This window comes from Molothrus ater, chromosome 6 (genome assembly GCF_012460135.2).
Source record: "Molothrus ater isolate BHLD 08-10-18 breed brown headed cowbird chromosome 6, BPBGC_Mater_1.1, whole genome shotgun sequence".
NCBI classification, from domain to species: Eukaryota; Metazoa; Chordata; class Aves; order Passeriformes; family Icteridae; genus Molothrus; species Molothrus ater.
Genome location: NC_050483.2, coordinates 7,804,117 through 7,825,551, shown reverse-complemented (window position 1 = coordinate 7,825,551; position 21,435 = coordinate 7,804,117). Strand labels below are relative to the sequence as shown.

Genomic DNA, 21,435 nt, shown 5'->3' with positions numbered 1-21,435 from the left:
AAGCCGCAGCGGAGCCCCGGGGCGGGAGGCGTGCTTGCTGAGGACTGGGAACAGGGCAGGGCTGGAGCGGCCCCGCAGTCGCAGCCCGTGCCGGGGCCTGCATGTGGCGGGGCGGGATCGCAGCGCCTCGCCCGGCCCGGCCGCCCCAGCCCGCTCCCAGCGCCTCGGCCAGCCCGGAGGCGGGGACCTGCTCTGGGCACCTCCATTCGAAAGGCCATGACGGGCTAGAGCGAGTCCAGAGGAGGGAACGGAGCTGGGGAAGGGTCTGAAGCGTCAGGAGAGGCTGAGGGGGCTGGGAAAGGGGCTCAGCCTGAACAAAAGCAGAGAACATTGTCACTCCATACAGCTCCCTGAGAGGAGGCTGTGGCCAAGTTGGTCTCTTTTCCCAGTGACAGGACAAGAGGACATAGTCTTGAGCTACCAGGGGATGTTTAGGATGGACATTAGGAAGAATTTCTTCACGGAAAGGGTGATCAGACGTTGGAATGGGCTCCGAGGCAGGTGCTGGAGTCACCATCCCTGGACATGTCTAAGGAAAGGCTGGATGTGGCACTCACTGCCATGTCCTGAGTGACACCGTGGTGTTTGGTCATAGGCTGGACTCAGTGACCCCAGAGGTCTTTTCCAAGCTAACCCATTCTGTGATTTTGTGGAATTCAGGTCCCCAGCACAGTGAGGGGTGACTTTCTGACAAAGCCTGTTCTCCACAGGAAACTGGGTTTGGCTACGTTGATTATTATTTTTCCAAAACACCATAGAAATGTTTTTCCACTTGCATTTCTATAGCTTTTACTCTCTCCTGGAGCCTTCACCGTGCCCATGAGTTGAAAGTTGAAGTCTGCCAGGCAAAGCTTAGGAAACTCTCTTCCTCTCTTTGCATTTGTGCTACCACCCTGAATAAAGTATTTGCATTTTGGACCCTATTGTTGCTTTTACAGCGGAAAGCTCTAAAAGGCATCAAGGGCCAGTTAGGCAGACAGAGGCAAGTCATGCCAAAAGCAGCAGTCCCTGCACAGAAGGTTTTGCAGATTTGTGGCTGGATTATGTGGATTAATTTGTCCCATCATCTCGACACCTAGCACTGGATGGAAAGCATCACTATTGAGTCAATCTTCCTTTTCCACATACGAAATTCTTTACAAGTTTACTACACTGTGCTCTTTCCCTTTGGTATCTGAGCCTTTAGAGTGAATTCAAGTCACATTTTATAAGTTTTCCCTGTACAGCCATGAGGTCTAGATTACTTTTTGTTTTTCCTCCTGGAGTTTCTAATGTAATCCCATGACTCTGGGAACTGGAACTTTGAGGAAAAAGCCAAATACGATGAGGCACATTCAAACCATGAGCTCTGCCAAATATAGATCAGCACAGATTTAGTGCTGAATGTCTGCATAACTGAGCTCTGACTTTTCAATGTAGGAAGACTAGCAAAAAGGTTCCAAAATGAATTGTTATGAATTAACATGTACATAGGTAAATGCTTTTATTTATAAGCTTTGATCCAGATTTTCAGCGAATAAAGAAGACCTCAGGCTAAGCAGCTGCCAGGGCAGCATTTTCAAAATAATCCACTCCAGCAATACCAAAACAAGGCTGGAAAATAAAGTGGAGTTTGTGGCTGTGTGAACAAACACCATTCCACTTCAGCTCATCACACATAAAAATGAAAATTAATAATGTTAGTAGAAAGACTGATTTGATTTGTGTTTAACATGCGAGTCAAATGGAGACTTTGTGGATGAAAGGGCAAAAGGTTAAAGACTGTAATGGGCACAGAGTTGATAATCTCTCTCAAACTGGACACTGCAATATATCCAGCCTGATTAGCTGATCTCAGAGCCAGGTCATGTGGAATAAATTAATTAACCTCAGTATTCATGTAGATCCTAAAACATGGAATAGTATTTTCTCTCAGTCTGGGATGCCTTGGAATGTGTGCTTTTCTTTTGAAATTAAGTTTTGTTTTGTCCTTAAATAGTTAAAACCAAAAAATGAAGATTTCTACCATGCTATAATCCTGCTTCATTATGAAAGCAAAGAACCTAGCACACAATCCTGAACTGAGAATCAAAATGGATGAACTCCATTTTAATTAATTTTCACTTCACCCAGTTTGTTAACAAGGCACAGGCACTTGCATTCAGCTTGCCATCTCTTCACATCATGTTTGGATTTCCCATCTATGGGGCAGGAGGTTTTAGCTGCAGACCCTCCTCAGCCTCACCTTTATATCACTTTGTACACCAGTTTCAGAGGAGGGTGGAAGTGCCAGTGGTTAGGCACTTTCTTGAGAAATGGGTTTCAGCCTCAGGTGGGAACAGAGTTCCCACAGCAATGTGGGAATAAATGTCTGCTGCCTGAGAAGGAGGCACTGTAAAGAGCCAGGTATTTTTTCATGCCCAAAAGGATGGCTTAGTCCAGGAGGAAACCTACATCCAGAATATCCTAGCTCAGGAATATGCCTCCCATGTGGCATACTGCAAATACCTTCCTTAGGCACCACACTCTGTGAATGCCACACAGAGCCCAGACTGTGGATACAGCAGAGTTTCTGAGGTGCCCCAAAAATATTTGAAAGGCCTGACTTTAAAGCTAATTGCTACTCCCATGTGCAGTCCACCAAAGCTGGGACCAGATCAGCGGGGAAGGGCAGGACCTGAAATTCTAGAGAGAAAAAGTGAATAACCAGATCTTTGCATAATGCTCCATGCTGCACAAAATACACGTGGAATGATAAAGTCAGAACTCCCAGGCTCTGCAAATACCAAAATATTTCTCAGTCCTATTTACTTTGTAGTACAAGGAAAACAATTTCTTTTTTTTTTTTCCTCCTGGGCATGTAACCCAGGATATACCATCTGACATGAAGAGCACCAGCAGCTCAGATCTTTTTAATTAAATGAGTGTGATGTCTCTTTTGTAAGTTCAGCAAGCGGTCTGGCTCCTTGTCCATGTCATTTAGTGAGATGTAACACTTGTGGATGTGTCTGGAAAGAGCCCCACATACATCAGCTGACAGCAAAGTAATCAGTCCAGAGACCCAGGTTAAATCTCTCTCCACTCTTTGCATCTCAAAAACCACACGCTGAAATTCAAACAAAGGCTGTTAAAAACGGGGTGGGGGGGAAGGTTTCCTTTCCTGTCACATGATAAATTAGATCCTAATGTTTATCCAAGCTCAGCAAGGCAGGCAGCTCTTCCTGCCAGCCCGTGCTGGGGTGAGCGGTGGGGTCGGGCCGGGGCTGCCCTGCCCGCAGGGCTCTGAGGACAAACACCTGCTGCCCAGTGCAGCTCTGCTCTGCCCACTGAGGGCTTCACGCTTCCTCAGTGCCCAAATTTCCTTTGTGAGCCTCACAGCCACCCCACACCAGCACAAAACCTCTGCTGAAAATAGTCCAAGATCGCCCATGCAGTCTTTTTTCCTCTCCCGAGTCGAGCTGATGGTACCTTATTTACTCCTTGTCCTTTACAGATGACTTAATGACTTAGCAGCAAAGTGCATTTTGAACACATTTCAGGCATTTCAGAACGACATGAATAGATGCAAGAACAGGATTTTTGCCAGCAGCACTGATTATCCTTTTGTCAGTAGATAGACGTGACCTGGACCATTCTGTTGCCATAAATAAAAGTCTCCAGAGGCTGCTAGACACTTTGCTTGAGGGAGAAGGGATGAGAGGGAAGAGGCTGGAAGGTGGCCTGTGGAGAAGAGGACAGAGGTAATTAATGGTTATGCCCATGTATAAAGATAAGTGCACCAGTAAATGTGTCAGCCCTTGGGCAGTGGAAGCCACCACTTCACACAGCACAGTCCTTTACATCAACATTTTATTTATATCATGTGGGTCTACACGGATCTGTGCTGGATTCAGGGAGGTGTAAATCAAATGGGACTTGGCTGCTCTGAAACTGAAGAGGGTTTTTGAACTGGACTTAGGAAGAAAAGTCTCTACAATGCAATGGACTCTTAAAAGACCAAGTGAACTTACACAATTTGTTTTAGTGAGAATCATACCTATGTCAAGACCATAAATGTTTTTCAAATTTAGCCTGTCACTCCCACAACCAAAACCACACATTCTCACTCAAGTACAAACCTGCTGAACTCGAAAAGGCTTTCAGCTTAGTTTCAGCTTCAGTTGTGCAATTTGCAGTTCAGAATTATTGCACCTGCTGTCTTTTCTATATGGATTTACAGCAGCAGAAATCCCCTTGAGCTAGAAAGAATTTCTAAAGCCAGGTATCATTTATTTCAATCAGAAATGAAGTACACCCCTAATATCCAATTCAAACATAGTACATTCCCTCAGTGTAGACTGATTTCAGCACGTCTTACAATAGTTTATAGCTACAGTGAAAGGTATCAAGATAAAAGTGCATTCAGTTGCAAGTTCAGGGCAATAGAGCTGCACATTATTTAGGTAAACATTTTTAAAAAGATAATATTTTTCGGAAAGGCCATATTTGTGTGAGGTAGCTGTGAATAATATTGGAAGAAGAAACTGAAGGATTCAGAACCAGCTGTGATAATGCAGCTCCTGCCTACCTAGAGCAGGTCTGGATACATTCCACCTGGCTGACCACCTACAGCATGAACCCATTTACCCTGGCTTGCCTCTGTAATCAGTGGAGCAAGAGAGCCACTCCATGGGAGGAGTGATTCAGACCTTTGGTGTGGTCCATGAATCACCTGCTCCAGGTGCCTGTCTGTTCCCATTGGCTCCAGAGGGAGCCCAGGGCAGCTGGACTCTTGCCGTGGGAGCTGTGCTCGGATGTCTAAAGCCGCATGAGATGAACCTGGGTGTTGGATACGTGTGGGATCAGCACAGCTTGCTGCTGTAGGAAAGCAAGGGAAATGGATGTGGTTGTCCACAGAAATGAGCAGGGCTGTTCCTGGCTTCATTGCTGTGGATTTAGCAGCCCACGGTTTGTCTGTCTCAGTAATTTTAACTGGTCTGCAATTCAATTACTGGATCTGCAAGACCAAAGCCTAGAGCTTCAGAGCCATGGCAGCCTCTCAGGGTAGAGAATGATAGAAACACAGAATTGTTTGGGTCAGAAGGGACCTTAAAGATGATCCAGTTCCAGCCCCCTGCCATGGGCAGGGACACCTTCCAATATCCCAGGCTGCTCCAAGCCCTGTTCAGCCTGGTCTTGAACACCTCCAGGAGTGGGGAGTCCATAACCTCTCTGGGCAACCCATTCCAGTGCTTTATCACCCTCTCAGCAAAGAATTTATTTCTTATATCTAACCTAAACCCACCTCCTCCAGCTTAAGGCCACCCCCCCTTGTAACTCCATGCCCTTGCCCAAAGTCCCTCTCCATCTCCCTTGGAGGCTTTTTAGGTACTGCAAGGGGCTCTAAGGTCTCCCCAGAGCCTTTTCTTCTCCAGGATGAGCAGTCCCAAATCCCTCACCATGTCTTCATTGCAAGAGAAAGTAATGCTATTATTTTTATAACAGCATTATAATACCTGTCTGTATACAGACAAGTTGATTGCAGAGTGAAGTCTACAGACACTGAGGTCCTCTCCTCTCCTCTCCTCTCCTCTCCATTAGGTTCTACCTGGATCACTTCAATATTGAGGCTTCAGCTTTTAGAATGTTTTGAGACCTGGTAAGAGAAAAAAAAAAAAAGATTGCATTACTATTTATAAAGTTTATTATATTTAATAAACTTTATAAATATTCCAACTACAGGAAAACAAAAAGGATTTGCATGTGAAGTAACATTTCTGTTCCTGTAAATCAGTGTTTGAAGAAAAAAAAAGGGGTTTTTTTTCCTGCTTTGTCTGCTATGCAAAGGCTCCTGCTGTTTCAAGTGGCTTTGGAGTAGGCACTAAGCAAAGTGGATCACAATTTCTATGTACTCAGTGTCCTCTACTATTAGTAGAGTAGTAAAGTAGATAAAAGCATTTGAAAAATAAAGAGACCTCAAATAGTACTTAAGCCTATTTTTAATCCTTACCTGACTAGATTTCAAGTGATAACATACCTTTTATTACATGCACATTGCTGGCATGAAATTGTTTGCAGCAATCACCACCTTCATTATTCAGATGCACACTGAATTGAAGCATTAACCTGTGTGTGTCAAGATAAAAATGTTGGGAAGGTCTTAGTCCCAAATCATATGTGTGTGACAAGGCTGAAGGACTTTTGTGCAACCAGCTTCAGCTTACAGGCAAATGAAAATGTAAATAGCACTTTCAGTGAATCACCAGTTTATGCATGAGTTAAAATGTTTATTTTCACCATTTTAGAACTCCCCACTGTCTTCACAGTATTTACTAGGAATATTAATTTGCTAAAATGAATTAGCTGAGATGGTGACTAAAAACCAAGATGGCCTCAGAATGAAGTCATAAAGTAAACTGCAACAGATAAAGTTTATAAAAACTGTGGACACTTGCAATGGCAACAGTGTGTTTGGCAAAAAACCATCTCCAGTTTCAAGGTGAGCCTAAGGCTCAGGTGAAACTGTTTACCAATAGATATGGTGTATTAAAGTGCTGTCAAAGTTCAGTTCCCAATATTATTTCTTGTTCTGACTAGTAGCAATTGTGCCTAGACAACCAGGTCATTTCAGACTAAATCTCACCTTTGGCATTTGGAGAAGAAGGTTACTAGGTCAGGATCTGACACAGAAAATGAGTATAGGTATAAGCAGCTAATGGTAACCACTCAGCTCAGACCACCTACCAGCAGCCTGAAGCAGCAGAGTGACATTTAAAAGCAATCAGAGTCAGAAGAAAACCTTCAGGGAAAACAGACAATACTTCAGAAAAAGCAGCTCTACATTCGCCAGTGGGGAAAAAACCCCAGACCTTTGGGAACAGTGCTCAAGTCGACTTGAAACAAATATCAAGAAAAAGAATGGAAATATAGAAAATGGGGCTTCTTTTTAAGTAAATTCCTTACCCACTTGCTTCTGTGTTGGCCTGTCCTTACCCAGTATTATCCCTGTGTTGTGAGTGGTCTCATCCTTAGCTTTTGAAGAAAACACCATAACTTTGAGCAAATTCCCTGCAAATCCATAAAGCCAGAGCACACAGCACATGGACTGGGTGAGACATGCTGTGGAGAGGAGATCCTCATGGAGAAGGCAGGATCCTCCCTAATGCCAACAGGAGCAGGAGCTGCCTTTGCACAGCCTTGCTCATATGGGTTATCTCTACTGCTGGACTCACAGTGCCCTAAAGTAAGGGAGTTTTAGGATTTCTGTCTAAAATTTTAATTTTAGTTCTGCCATGATATCCTAGTTTTGAGATTAATGGTTTAAAGATGCTTAAGTCCTTACAGAACCATCTGTTATTTTAATAATGAATAAAAGCACAGTGAAGCCTTGCATCCCTTCTTGGCTGGCAGAGTGTCTGTTACTAATCTGGCCCAATTTACCTTCCCTCTGCACAGAAACACCCTCTGTAAAACTTATGGTCAGCTCATACTGCCTCCTCCAGCTGGAGTCAGGCTTTGTGTGTGCAGCTTGTGCTGCTCAACCCATCCCCATGGGTCACTCCGAGTTCAGGCTCCTTACAGGAATGCCTTTATCTGCACCTGAGGTTTCATCCAGTGTGTCCTCAGCTGCCATTGAGGTCTCCGGGTGTTTTTGAATCAGCTCCCAACAAAAGGTTTGTCCCTGCCTTGTGTGAGATAACACTCTTAGTCACTCTAGCGTTCCTTTTCCCTTTTTCTGTTGGCCTGAACGCCTTGTTCCTTTGCACAGAGGTATTTACACAGCTTTTGTCAAATTGCAATTAATTAAGGCTTGCTGTTACTAAATAAAAAGTCATTTACTATCTAGCTGCTGCAGGCAAGGTGACATGATGTGTAACTTGGAAAAAAAAACAAAAGACAAGACAAAAAGCTACGAAAAGTTGTCCTCTTCCTGCTCTTGGCTAGGAATCATCATTTCTAGGAAGGTGGACAACAGGTGAACAAATCTTGTCATTGTCTTACACTAATCCTTAAACAAAGTGAGAATAACATGTGTAAGATATAAAAGGGAATAACTCATAATAGCAGAAACCTGCAGCCCTGATATTATTCATCTGTGCCATAACAAGCAGAGGAACTGATTTATTTTGAAGCTAAATTCCCTGTTCTCCTGAACACAGTTCATATTAAAGACCCTTTGACCACAGCATCTGTTTGCATTGTAATCCACATCTAAAAGAGTCAACAGAAATATTGACTCAGGAGCTGGTTCTAGCTCAGGTCTGTGAGGTAAGCTCCCACAACACACTTCAGCTTTTGCACAAAGAGCTACAAGAACACTCCTCACCTTTTCCTTTTGTGTTACAATCAATCATCCAGCACTCCAAACAAAGGTCAGGTCCTCCCCCAAATGCAAACAATACCTTCCCTTTGTCTCTCAAACAACTTGAAATAACAATGCCTAAAACTTCCAGGAATCATTAGCATTTCTTTATGCACAAATGGGAAATATTAGGTCTAGCCAAGGTGAGATTAATCTGGCAGTTTCAGTCTGGTGAAGTGCTGCCCTCACCATAAAAGCCATCGAGGAACTTGGCACTAACTTGCTCTTTGTACTTTTTACCTGTGAAGCCGCAGACTGAAGTGGCAGGGACTCAGCTGCCTGGTGCTGGAATCATTTAGGGCACTGGAAAAGCACAAGCAGAACTCCTTTTACTTTGGCCACGTAAAATTTCTGATTTTTTTCCTGTTAGATAATTTCCTCGGTGTCTGCAGCTGCTGCCTGCAAAAGCAGAAGGAACAGGGAAGAGAACAGAAGGTTAATTTCAGCATCACAGCTTTTCTATTCACCCAGAACACTAGACTGAAGGAAAATGCTGAAAATCACAGAAACTGCTCTAGTGTACACCAGGATTTAAGCCAATTCTTGCATTTAAACCTGTAAGAATAAAACAATGGCTCAAAATCACTCCTGCTCTGGCTGATCCTGGAGATGCAGCAGATGGCTCTGAATTTGTACTTTTTATTAATGAGTTGGCCCAGAAACACCACCTTTGTTTCTACCAGAATTTGGCTGCTCTTGGAGATTCCCATAGGGATAGATTTCCTTACAGATGCAGTACAGTGCATATAAGGGACAGACAGAAGTTGGAGAAGGAGTATTGAGAAATAGCCCTGTCAAGAAAATCTTGTTTTCCAGATTATATCAAATAACTTTACTGGTGGGTGTGTGTGTGTATGCATAAGGAAACACACACTGTACACACACAGATATGTGGATACACACACACACAGGCACATCAGGATTTGGGAGACATGTAATTTTCATGTCAAATACTTTCTTTCTCTCCTGTAATTAAATGTGCAGTTTCCTTTCACCAAAATAACATGGCACCAGCTTGATTTTAATATATCTTTAAGCCATGTACAGTGAGATTCCTTGCATGAATATTCAGCATTTCACTGCCACATGCCCATGGATATTCAACAAATAAAGGAATATGAAGGCATAAGTGATACAGCAAATAATTCTGCAGTACCAGATTTTTGCTGTAAACAGAATAATCAAATTTTATGCCAGCCAAAACAGTGATAATTTAAATTTTTATCTGTCAAATCCAGTAATGCTTTGCTGGAATGGGTTGTTTTCTCCTGTTAAGGTCAGAATGTTTAGCAACAGCAATGGAGATGGTTCCTGGCTCCCAGTTTTCAATGCTCATGGAGATAGCATGTCTCAATTACAGCCAAAATGCTGCAGAAAAGCCTCTGTATCCAGACACCAGCTAGGTCATAGCAAGGTTTCTGAGCGCACAAAGGAAGGGTTTTTCAGCTCCTGGGGTTCACTTTGCTTGCATGATTTAGAGGCTTTTTTGTCTGCCTTTAATAATGCCACCTTTGTAGTACCAAAACACACGACTGAGAGAAGCTGGCAGCTCCCTGTGGCCTGCAGCTCCCCCATTCCCTCTCTTTGCATGGGGGAAAAAAATCCCAATAACCAAACCAGAAAGCTGCCACTGCTGCTGTGACATCTGACATGATAATGCTGCAGAACCAGGATACTCCCTGACCTGCTTACAGGTACCATGGCATTTCCATCTGTGCCCATTTTTCCCCAGATGAGGAAAAATGGGCACACCTTATTTGAATGCATGAGAAACCACTGGAACAGGCTGGCTGAATAACCAGGGGTGATTCAAGAACTGTCAGAGTCCTCTTCAAACCACCAAGGGTTTGTCCTCCCTCAGGCCTGAGTGTTGGAATTATTCAGCATTTAATGATGACTTGGGGGATGAGTTTGTGGGAAGGAGATAAGGGATGAAAGTAACCTTTTAAAGGAGAAAATGGGACAAGCCTATGGGGCACTCCAGGTTCCCTTTAAATAAAAGAAACTGGGATCTGATTTCTCTATAATTCCTTCTCTAATTCCTCTGAATTGGCCTGTGGGAACTTCTCAGCCCTCACAGAACAAATTGAGCTCCCCACAAGCCAGACCTGAGGAACAGACATCAGACTTGCTGGTGAGGCCCCTTCTGGCATGAGACCTACCTCAAGCCTATTTGAATCAGCCATTAGTAAAGAAATCACCTCCAAAAAAAGTCAGTTCAACGTAAATTCCATCAAACCTAATAGTAAAAAAACATAAACCAGTGAAAATACTAACCTAGGAAACAGACAAACATTGTGTGTAAAGCAAACTCTGGATTTTCAAAGGTGTTGGTTGACATTAAATTTGGTTAAGTAGCTGTGTGATGGCATCTTCTCTGAGACTGTTGGTCTAGACACCTCTGTAAACCTTAATTCACAGATGTCAAATCTGCCTTTGGCTTTCAAGCTGAAAAATGGTCTGGTCCTTTCACACTACTCAGCATCTTATCCAGTGGAAGTGATTAGGGGAGAATCAGGAATTTCTAGAGCTGAGGATTTCTGTCTCTGATGAGGATTCCCGCCTCCATTCCCACTTCAGGGCAAATTAGGTGGAAGGAGGAGATATTCCTAGGGAGAAAATCATGATCAGGGTACCTTATACCATGTTCCAGCTGCTTTTAGTTACCCCCAGAGGCTGGAGGGAGCACAGGCATCAGTTCCAAATCCTGAGGAGGGAGCTCAGGGATTATTTGGAACCTTTGCTATGCACCTTTATTCCCCAGGATATTTATTTACTGGATGCAGGGTGGGAAAAAAAGGGTCCCCCTCCACTGAATTACAATCAAAGGCCAAGGTGTGGGGTTGCCTCTTGCTCAGCTCTGATGTGAAAATAAGGGGTTTAAATTCTTCCTCAGCCACTGAGTCATGTGAAAAAAGGTTCTGTCAGTCAGGGCTGGAGACCTTTAACAATGACATTTCAGGAATTAAGGGCAAAAAATACTGCATGAGGTGAAGTGCCTTATAAACACAGTCCTCTGAAAGACAGTTCAACATTTAATAGCCCTGAAAATTCACAGGCCAGATGTGGAATTTGACATTCTGATTTAAAGATTCAGACATAAGTTTTTTCACATGAAGTTGGGGTTTTTTTGGGGTTTTTTTTCCTTTTTTTGTAAAAAGTAGAACATGGTTTACAGACAATTGGATGAGCAGGTCCACAGTGAATAACTTAATTAGGTGCCATGTAACAGAGCTGCATGCAGCCGTTAGCTAGAAATGTGCACTTTGCTGACTTTAATTAGTTTTAATTCATCTGCATATATATTAGCTGCTTCATGCACAAACATGCAGTGACACACACAAGCTGGAGCTTTACCATTCCAGCTGGAAACAGAAATGGAAGCACCATATGCTAAACTGGTGCTGAGGACAAAATAAAAATTAAAAAAAAAAAAAAAAAAAAAAAAAAATTAGCCCTGCTCTCTCACACGTCTTGTTCCAAGGAGAAGTGGAACTGAGGGAATTCGCCAAGAAGTTTCATTTCCATTCCTGCCCTCGCATTTTGGATTCCTGACATGGTCAGAGCGGAGAGTGCAGCAAACCCAGAGCTGGTGAGAGCTCCCCAGCGCTGAGGGCTGGCTGGGAGGGATGGCCAGGAGCAGCGCTGCAGCCACATGGCCCATGGACTGCCGTGCACTCGGATTGCCACGGCAACCCTGGCTTTGGGGGGAATTCAGGCTACCCCGGCTTTCCCACGTTAGGGATTTCACAGCCAAGAAGCTGTGAATAAATTCTGCTTACGCTGAGCAGAACATAAATTAAACAATGTGGGATGTGAGGCACAGACCTGCCAGTGCTGCGCCCTTTTAATTCACATTTTCTCGGCAATTTCTGTTCAAAATTTGGCAATATGCCTGGGAGTGACAGAAAGCACCTCTCAGGAGATGACTGGGAGGGAAACAAAGATAAGATTTCGCTCAGTTGTTCACATACAGACATTAATGGCAAGAACTGTTTTATGGTTTCATTTTTATGTCAAACCTTTCTCACACTTTATATGCTCACTGTCAATAAAATCTGGTGCCAGGTTTGCATACAAAAATCACTGACTTTTGTAAAGAAATTTAAACTTTGTACTTCCCTTTTGCCACAGGTGGTGTGCACGCTTGTAGAATAGCTGCTACAACCCTTTTAGAAGTTAGACCTGCTAAGAACTGCTTGGATTAAATTCTGCAAATCATTTTTTAAAAGTAAATACTCCTGCTGCGATCAATAGGATTAGCAGAATTAAGAAATAGAGAAGAAATAATTTTAAAAATCATGAGCATTTTTAATGGCAAGATGATTGCTTTCTGTAGAAGCTCTCCAAAGCCAGGCTCACTCAGAGAAAATCCCAGTTGGGCGTTTTTTACATCTGCCATGACAATGGTCCAGTTTTATATCTGTGTAACTTCACACAGCACCAGCACCTGCTCTCAAGGCTTGAGCATTACACAGTAAATAAAAAATACCAGTCTGGCAGCTTTTTGAAGCACTCAGCAGAGATACAAAATTGACATTAAGCTGCTTTCCATGGCACTTTTTTATTACATTGTACCGGAGACACCTCAAGAGCTCCCTTAGAGTTGTTATTTTTTATCAAGTGGAGAACACACACAAACCCCTGCACTTTGCTACAGGAGCTGGTCACTGGGAGAGCTGCCTGGAGTTCTGTGACCTGCACCAGAAACCCAAAGAAAGGAGAGCTCAGCCACCATCCACGCAGGAACAAGCACACAGAGCACCTGGAAAAGGCTTTCAGCTCCCAAAACCCATCAAGACAGAGAAATCACTGAATTCAAACTCAACCAGGATGGCCAGCTTCAGGGATTTCAGTGCTGTCTATTACATCACGTTGCACAAGAACAAGCCTGTTGTTTTCACTTCAGCCTGCTTTAAGAGAGGCATGTGTAATGCTCTCAGGAATGAGGAAGGGGCAGGAATGGGTCTGTGGACGGGACTTTTTAATGATTAAGAGTTGGTGCCACACAGATTCCCACGAGAGAGCTGCATGACTCTGCCTTTCCCAGCAGCTGAGTAAAGCCCTGCTTCCTTCTCTCCCTGAACCTACAATTGCAACACACCCCACTCCTGTGAAGCAATCCTCAGCTGTGACAGTTTTTATTGAAACACAGATTCTCCAAAAGTTCCTGAACCTCTCCTCACAACTCCTTCCCCCACCCTCAAGCTCACCCCCACAATTCCTATTTTTATGGTAGAAACAGTGAGCTAATTTCTCTCAATTCCACCAGACCACCAAAACCCTCGCAGAGAAAAGCAATAAATCAAGGAGGAAAGACAACCTAGAAAAATATTTGTGCTAGAACACATTTTAAGGATACAGGTGATTTATGCAGGAGAAGAAGGGCACAAGGCATGATTAGAAATAAATTTGAATTGAAAAATACTCAGCCAAAAAGCCTGAATTAAGAACATGCTGAGCGCCAGAGAGAGCTTGGAGACACAGTCTGTTATTAAGCTTTCTGCATTAAACAATTAAATGAAGCAATTAGATTTCAGAAAGGAGACAATTATTTTAGGAATGAAACAAAGGCTGGAGGAAATGCAGCTGCCCGAGTGTGGAGAATGGAGAAAAGGAAACCAAAGCATTGTATTTGAAATTCACAACAACCAATTTGTGTAAGAGGATTTTTAATTAATAGTCTAGAAAACGTCTTTAACTCAGTAATGAAAATAATGCAATTTAAAAAAAGGAAACCACCTCAGCATGTGATTATAATTGATATCTTCAAAAATCATAGGCAATGGCAAGCAAGCACTGAAAGGGACTGAGGAGTGACATGGAAAAACAATTCTCCAAGATGAGAATTCTCATGAGATGGCACTTTTAACTCTCCACATGTTTTGAAGTGCTGTTTTCTCAAGGCTGTGAGGAAAGATTACTCTCAGGAGACCAAGAGGAGAAAGGTTTGAGTAATTCCTCACAGGCAGATACTCTTGCAGAGCACCCTAAAGGATTTGATAAAATGGGCAATTAAGTTATTTGTCTTACTCACTCGCAGCATTAAGTGCAGGCTGACACTCCACAGAGCACCCGAGCCTCTGTCAACTCCTTCTGAGCACATCCTCTAAAAGCTTGACCAAGCTTAGACTAATCCAGAAGCCGAGCTTTTCATTAATTATAACCCAAACACAACATCCTCAGCAAGCATGGCTAGCAGAGGAGAAGAGAAGGAAGCCTGCCCAGGGGCAGCCTCTCTCCCAGGCACACTGGCACTCGAGTCTGGGCTCCCGAGGGCTGGCAGGGAATCCTTTTTTCCTTACACCTCCCGGAGTGACAGCATTGCTGCTGGCAAACTGCAGCCTGATTAGCACTTCTGAGAAGCTCGATGACAAAACACTTTGCTTTCTGTCTTTAATGTCCCAAGAAGGGCACAGGTAACACAATGCCTGTTTAGCACCACACCTTGCTTTCAGAGTATCCTTAACATCCACTTTCTCCCAGTCAGAGATCTTACTGCAGACAGCAATCCCATCAAACAGGAAAAGACCCCGTTCCATTTATTTTGGTTTTTTTTTAAGAATTATTTTTAATGAAATGCACACAGAATTATACAATATAAAATTTTAATTCAAGTTATTAAAAAATATGCATATGAGTTCAAGGTGTTTAATTTGAAAATAAGATTGTCAACTGGATCAGAAAACACTCCCTTACAAATTGCACCCTTTATCCCTCCCCCCAATAAAAAGGGACATAATCAACATTTGAATATCTCATAAAAACGATCTTAATTGGCCCTGAAGTATGGCATAGATGGATGCAGTCTAGGTCATTTCTTTCAGACACAGTAAAAGCATGTACAAAATCCTTAGAGAAACAAGGTTTTTACCTCCTGAAGCAGAATATTTCTTGTGAGTGCTTGGCTACAACAAACAGGTTATTCCAACTGATTCACAAAATATCCTGGCTTACTAATACTCTTCCTATTCCACATAAATCTCCTTGGCGAAGCAGAAGACTTATTAAAAGTGGATAAGAAAAGCACTTCAGCAGACTTGGAGCTGTTTGAGCACTCACCTAACATCCTGCTCACTTCCACTCCTCTGCTCCCAGGGACTGCTCAGAGGCAGGAAGGAAAAGCTGCTGGGGCAATCCTTCTCTTTATATACTGCAGCATGGATACACCTGATGTCTGTGAAACAAAAATCTCCAAAACACCTGAGCTTGTCACTCAGCTGCAGCTCAGCATCTCCTCCTGGGAGCCTGGAATTGCCAATTGATACAAGTAAAGGGAATAAGAACTTGCCCAAAAGGCAGACAGGTGGTAACTCCTTTGCTTGGATAAAACCAGTGATACTAAATATACCAAATTGGAAAGATACTGAGAATCAGCACAGAATGCTTTGGGCAGAGTGGGGACCTAAAATATCATCCAGTTCCAACCAATGGCTCCTTCCACTAGACCAGGTTGCTCCAAGTCCCATCCAGCCTGGCCTTGGGCACTTCTAGGAATGTGGAAAAGAATCATTGAAGGGGAAAAACCCCTGACTGAAATGATTTTTCTGTCATGTGAACTCACAATGACTTACAGTTTCCACTAACTACAATAAAGTATTCAAGCCTCACTTGAGCAAGAGGCACCACGTGCAATGAAAATTATCAGTGTTACAATGTTTCTGCAGAGCAGTGACAGGTTATGTGCCGGCACCCGGCCTTCACAGCAATGGCACCACATAAAAACAGCTTGCAAAGAGCTGAAATCCCACAGGTGCAGCAGCAATAAAACCTCTTCCAGTATCTGGCCAGGCACTTGGGAGGTGTTTGCAGAAACACAGGATCCTACAGCTGTTCAAGCAGTAATGGTTGCATGGGATTCTCCCCCCTGAGGTCTGCACAGCCCTGCATGTCCTGCACTGTGCAATTGTGCAGTCTCTCCAGCTGTAGGTCAGGTGTGAAGGCCACTGGCTGAAGGTTGTTCCAGATGAAAGCTGAGAGCTGCATCTGACAGAGGCTGATGAATCCTGCTCCCTCTGAGAGTGGCTCACACCTTCCAGCACACAGGAGCAGCCTCTGTGACAGGGGCCACGGGAGGATGCCCAGCAAGGAGCCCCAAAGCATCCCCAGCTTTGGAAAGAGGCTGCTGTGAACACCTTCTCTTGGACAGTTTCAGGAGAACTTCAGGACGCTGAAGGCACTTGGTGCAGAATTTGACTTCCGTTTCAAATCCAGGCACATTTTTCCCAAGAAAGCCACCACATTATTTAGTGTCCCTCTTGCACTGCAGTTTGAGGTTACAGTTGTCTTAATATATTTTCATGGAGAGCAAATATATTTGACGAATTACCTAAGATATTAGTTTTTGATACTCCAAAAGAAGAGCCAGCACCCAACTGAAAGCTTTACTCTTTCTCCCTTTCACATTGTATTTATAATAGGCCATTATAAAAAAATTCCAACATCTCCATGAAATTTTAAATTCCAGTTGTTTCAGAAGTGTCCCATGGATGTATTTCCAGTGGAGATGCATCTGAAAAATGTCTGCAGCAAAGCAAATCTTTTCAGGTGATTGGCAGAAAAAAAGAGTGAGAATTTCTGTAAAACGGGAGTTCAGATCTTGTGAAAGTTAAAATATCTTGAAATAAGCATCAAACTACAAAGTGCTCTCTGAAAGGAATCTGTTTCCATGTCTGTTTCACCTGAGCACAAATTAACTTATTAAGGCACATAAATAAGTGGCATGATAAGCAGCCAGTGATAATTATTTTGGTCCAGAAGAGAAGAAGGCACTCTGACTTTTTTCATTCATAGTTTTACATTGTTTTCATTTGGTTCCACTGTTCACCTGTGAGAGCCTCTCTTCAACCCAGTCTGCCACCAATCTCAGGTTGCAGCGCTGGAGGGCTTTTATTAAGTCAGCCACCTTTGCATCCTTCCCCTTCCACTTCTGCCACTCCCGAAGTGCCTGAAAAACCATTTCCTCCAGATCATATCGATAGGCTACCTCTACCTTGTCCAGCTTCACCTCTGGCAGCCCAAGTTCCCGCATCAGCTTCTTCCAGTCCCTCCCAACATTGGCACGAATGACATCAAAAGCTACCTTCAGGAGACCTGAAACAGCAGAAGCACATCAAGTTAGCCATGCATTCACTAAGAAACTCCAGAAAACGTTTAGAAGTTGTTGGATCTAGTTCAGTAAAATGCCACTACTCCTGTTGCACCGCACACACTGAGAGCTCTACAGAAGCCACCGGATAGACTTGGAATCCCAAAAGATTAAAAAAAAAAAGGGGGGGGGGGGGGGGAAGTTCCACCCCGAAAGATGATTGCGTTCACATTTACTGGGGTAGCTGGGGAGCCATATATGCGGGGATATAACTATATGAAACCCCCTCTCTATACATAATAATCCACCTACGTTTTTCATGCTGATCTTGCTGATCCTCAGGGGCCTGAAGTTCCCCCTGTTCGAACTGCTCCACCAGTGTCAGCAGGTCGCCCCTGCGGATGCCCCGCAGCAGTTCTTTCAGGAACCCCAGATTGTCGGGCGCGATCACCCGCCGCTCCATCAGGATGCTGAAGAGCTCCAGGCCGACTCGCACCGTCTCACTCTTCCCCTTCCCGATTATGTCGCGACAGAGGAACTTCACTTCCTCCACATCCGCGGCCGACAGGCCCGAGGAGATGGAGAGCAGCAGGCTCCGGAAACGATCCACGGCGCAGGGGCCCGCGCCCGGCACAGGCCGCGCGGGGGGGACTTGGGCGTCCTGTCCCAGCTCTCCGCAGACGAAATCCATTGCTGTTTGCGCAGGGTGACCTCCCGGAACACGGGGAGACACCGGACGGACGGGACGGCACCGACCCGGACCCGACCCGACCCGACCCGAGCGGCGCCCGGAACTCACGTGACCCGCGCCTTTCCCGCCCTCGCCGCCCGCCCCAAGATGGCGGCCGCGCCGCCGCCCGTGAGGGGAGAGCGTGCTCTGTCGCCGCTACCGCCGCCTCAGCTGGGGTTGGGGACCCTCTGCCCCCAACCTGTCCCGAGGCGAACCGGCTTCTTTGGTGCTGCTGAATGCAGCGCGTGTGTTGGAGCCGAGCTCAGTGCGGCCGGTGTCGTGCTTCAGGAGAAGCCCCGGTGCCTCAGCGCCCCAGCCGTGGCCGGCTCACAGAATCACAGAACCACGGAGTCACAGAATCACAGAACCACGGAGTCACAGAATCACAGAATCACAGAACCATGGAGTCACAGAATCACAGGGTCACAGAATCACAGCACCATGGAGTCACAGAATCACAGGGTCACAGAATCTCAGGGTCACAGAATCACAGAACCACAGAGTCACAGAACCACAGTCACAGAATCACAGAATCACAGAGTCACAGAACCACAGAATCACAGAACCACGGAGTCACAGAATCACAGAGTCACAGAATCACAGGGTCACAGAATCATAGAACCACAGAATCACAGGGTCACAGAATCACAGAACCACAGAACCAGAGAATCACAGAACCACAGAACCACAGAACCACAGAGTCGCAGAATCACAGAGTCACAGAATCACAGGGTCACAGAATCACAGAGTCACAGAATCACAGTGTGAAAAATGCATGTATTTTATGATTGGCTTTTCGCAAATATTAAAATGAATGTTATATATGTTGTGTTAGAAAGTAATGCTGTATTAATTCTCTTAAGTAGTGTGTTAAATGTAGTTTTAGGTTATAAAAAATGTTCAAATAGAAACTATGCTATGTAGGATACTTTTTTTTTAAAGAAAGGACTCGCAGCAAGATAGCAGCCACAGGACACCTGAATCTTTCAGAGAAAAAGAATTTATTACTCCATTATCAGGAGAAATGAACTTCTTCCCGCCTCAAAGGCGCTGTTAGGATTCAGAGGAAGAAGTTGACGATGACCAGAGAGAATCCTGTGTTTGAATGGAATTTATGCATCATGTATGAAGTGCATGAATATGCAACAGGCTATTGCTTTTAAGGGTTAATCCTTTGTTAACGGGGGTCCTTTTTCGGGAAAAAGGTACCCGTCTGTCCGTAACTCTTTGTCTCTATTGTCTCATATTGTCCTAATTCAAATTGTCCAAATTATTATTACTCTAATTGTATTACTATTTTATAACCATTTTATTACTATTAAACTTTTAAAATTTAAAAACAAGTGCTTGGCGTTTTTCACACACAGAATCACAGAATCACTTAACTCGGGAAAGACCTCGGAGCTTATCAAGTCCAATCTGTGACTGAACACCACCATGTCAACCAGAGCATGGCACTGAGAGCCGCATCCAGGCTTTTGTTAAACATTTCCAGGAATGGTGACTCCACCACCTCCCTGGGCAGGCTGTTCCAATGTCTGATCACCCTTTCTGCAAAGGAATTCTGCCTAATATCCAACCTAAAGCTCTCCTGGTGTCCTGGTGCAGCTTAGACTATGTCTTCTTGTCCTGTCACTTGTTCCCTGGAACCTTCCCTGGCTGCCCTCTCCTTTCAGGGAATATTGCAGAGCCACAAGGTCCCCCCCAAGCCTCCTTTTGTCCAGGCTGAGCCCCTTTTCCAGCTCCCTCAGCCTCTCCTGGTGCTCCAGACCCTTTCCCAGCTCCATTCCCTTCTCTGGACATGATCCAGCCCCTCAATGGCCTTCATGAATTGAGGAACCCACACCAGGACACAAGACTCAAGGTGTGACCTCACCAGTCTAAGCCTGAAGTTGGGAAAACTGTAGATTTCCTGGTTAATATTGAATCATTGGACTTCTTGTGACCACCTACCCCTATAAGAGTAAATCTCTGTGTTATTGTTTTGTTTTTTTTTAAGGTGGAAAGAAAAGCAGCACAAGGATGAAAGGCTCAGCCTGGGGATGAGGAGGCTCGGGGGTACCTTCTGGCTCACTGAGACGAGCATGGAGACGGGAGAGGCTTGGTCTCTTTTCCCAAGGAAAAGGGGCTGGACAAGAAGAAAATCACCAGAGGAGGTTTAGGTGGGATATTAGGAGACATTTCTTCACTGAAAGGTTGGACAGGCATTGGAACAAGCTGCCGTGGGGAAGTGGTGGAGTCACCATCCCGGGAGGGATTTAAAAGATGTACAGATGTGGTGCTTTGAGGTGTGGTGGTGGACTTGGCAGTGATGGCTGAATGGCTGGACTCAATGATCTTAAAGATCTTTTCCAACCTTAATTGTTCCATGGTTCTATGGTTCTATAAATGGCTTTCTGCACCAAGAGCAAGAAATAGCTCTGCACCAGCAGAGCCCTGCTCCCAAAGAGATGCCATTCCCATGGCTTCCCTGCCTGACAGCTGCCCAGGGAATCTGCCCCGGAATTCCTTTCTGCCCTCCCTGTGTGGCCCCTGCTGCCCCCAGAGACCCCCAGCCTTTCCCTGGAAGCACAGGGCATGCAGCCTGGCCTTTGTTCCTCACCAAGATTAATTGTGACACAAAGCACCTCCTGACCTTTAAAAGGCAAGCAATAGGGCAAATGTTAAGTCCCTGTATTTTAGAGATGACTCTTACACAAGGTGAAAGGTTGTGAACTTTTCTTAAATGGGAAAGATCAAGTTCACTCCATTGTTTTGTAGGTGCCTTTTGGCTTTTCTTCTCAGCACATGTAGATAGTTCAGAAATTTCCTTGTTCTTTCTGTGAGCACTGGCATGTTGATTCCCCAAGTTACCCCATTCCTAAGTTGTTTCCAGCACACTTTAATTTATTATTCTTACTGCAAGCTCACAGACCTATGTTCTCTCATTATAGAAAGGTTTCTGACTGATAAATGGACTTAAACACTATCATCTTCCTCATCTCTTTCTCCACTCTCACATTCCAATGTGAAGACCAACCCCCCAAAACATTTCTCCAACTCCCACAGGCACAAGCCCTCCTTAGATAAACCCACTAGATATTTTTGTTTATTCCCTAAGTGCTGCAGACTGGAGGGGTCTCATGGTAAAGAAAAGAGTGAGAGGAATTGCCACTGTGAATCTGAGCTGGGACAAGATGTGCCTGATTTAAGGGGTGTATTTTTTTTTGCAGCCCTGAATATACTTTAAACTCAAGGAAAGACATTAACAAAAAGGGTAGCATAGGAGAAATATATTTGCTGTGTGTGCATTAATTG

The 21,435-nt window shown here is 44.4% G+C and overlaps 1 protein-coding gene across 2 annotated transcripts; it reads right to left on the bottom strand.

The window, feature by feature from the left end:
• Positions 1-1,588: 1,588 nt before the first annotated feature.
• On the bottom strand, positions 1,589-18,178 carry FADD (Fas associated via death domain). Of its 2 annotated transcripts, XR_004980396.2 has the most exons (5): positions 17,721-18,178; positions 15,383-17,413; positions 8,561-8,719; positions 5,475-5,614; positions 1,589-3,699 (listed from the first exon to the last, which is right to left on the bottom strand). XR_004980396.2 is itself a non-coding variant. In XM_036385069.2 (2 exons), the coding sequence occupies exons 1-2, from the start codon at positions 18,097-18,099 to the stop codon at positions 17,127-17,129; spliced, it is 666 nt and encodes a 221-aa protein (XP_036240962.1). In that variant the 5' UTR covers positions 18,100-18,178; the 3' UTR covers positions 14,912-17,126. The 2 variants fall into 2 exon arrangements, 1 of the variants encoding a protein (XP_036240962.1); XM_036385069.2 differs by lacking the exons at positions 1,589-3,699; positions 5,475-5,614; positions 8,561-8,719 and having other exon boundaries at positions 14,912-17,413.
• Positions 18,179-21,435: the final 3,257 nt, after the last annotated feature.

Coding starts and splice junctions, on each gene's coding strand:
- FADD (XM_036385069.2), bottom strand. CDS start 18,099: ATGGATTTCGTCTGCGGAGAGCTGGGACAGGACGCCCAAGTCCCCCCC. Junction 17,414..17,720: donor GCAAGATCAGCATGAAAAAC/GTAGGTGGATTA, acceptor CTGCTGTTTCAG/GTCTCCTGAAGGTAGCTTTT.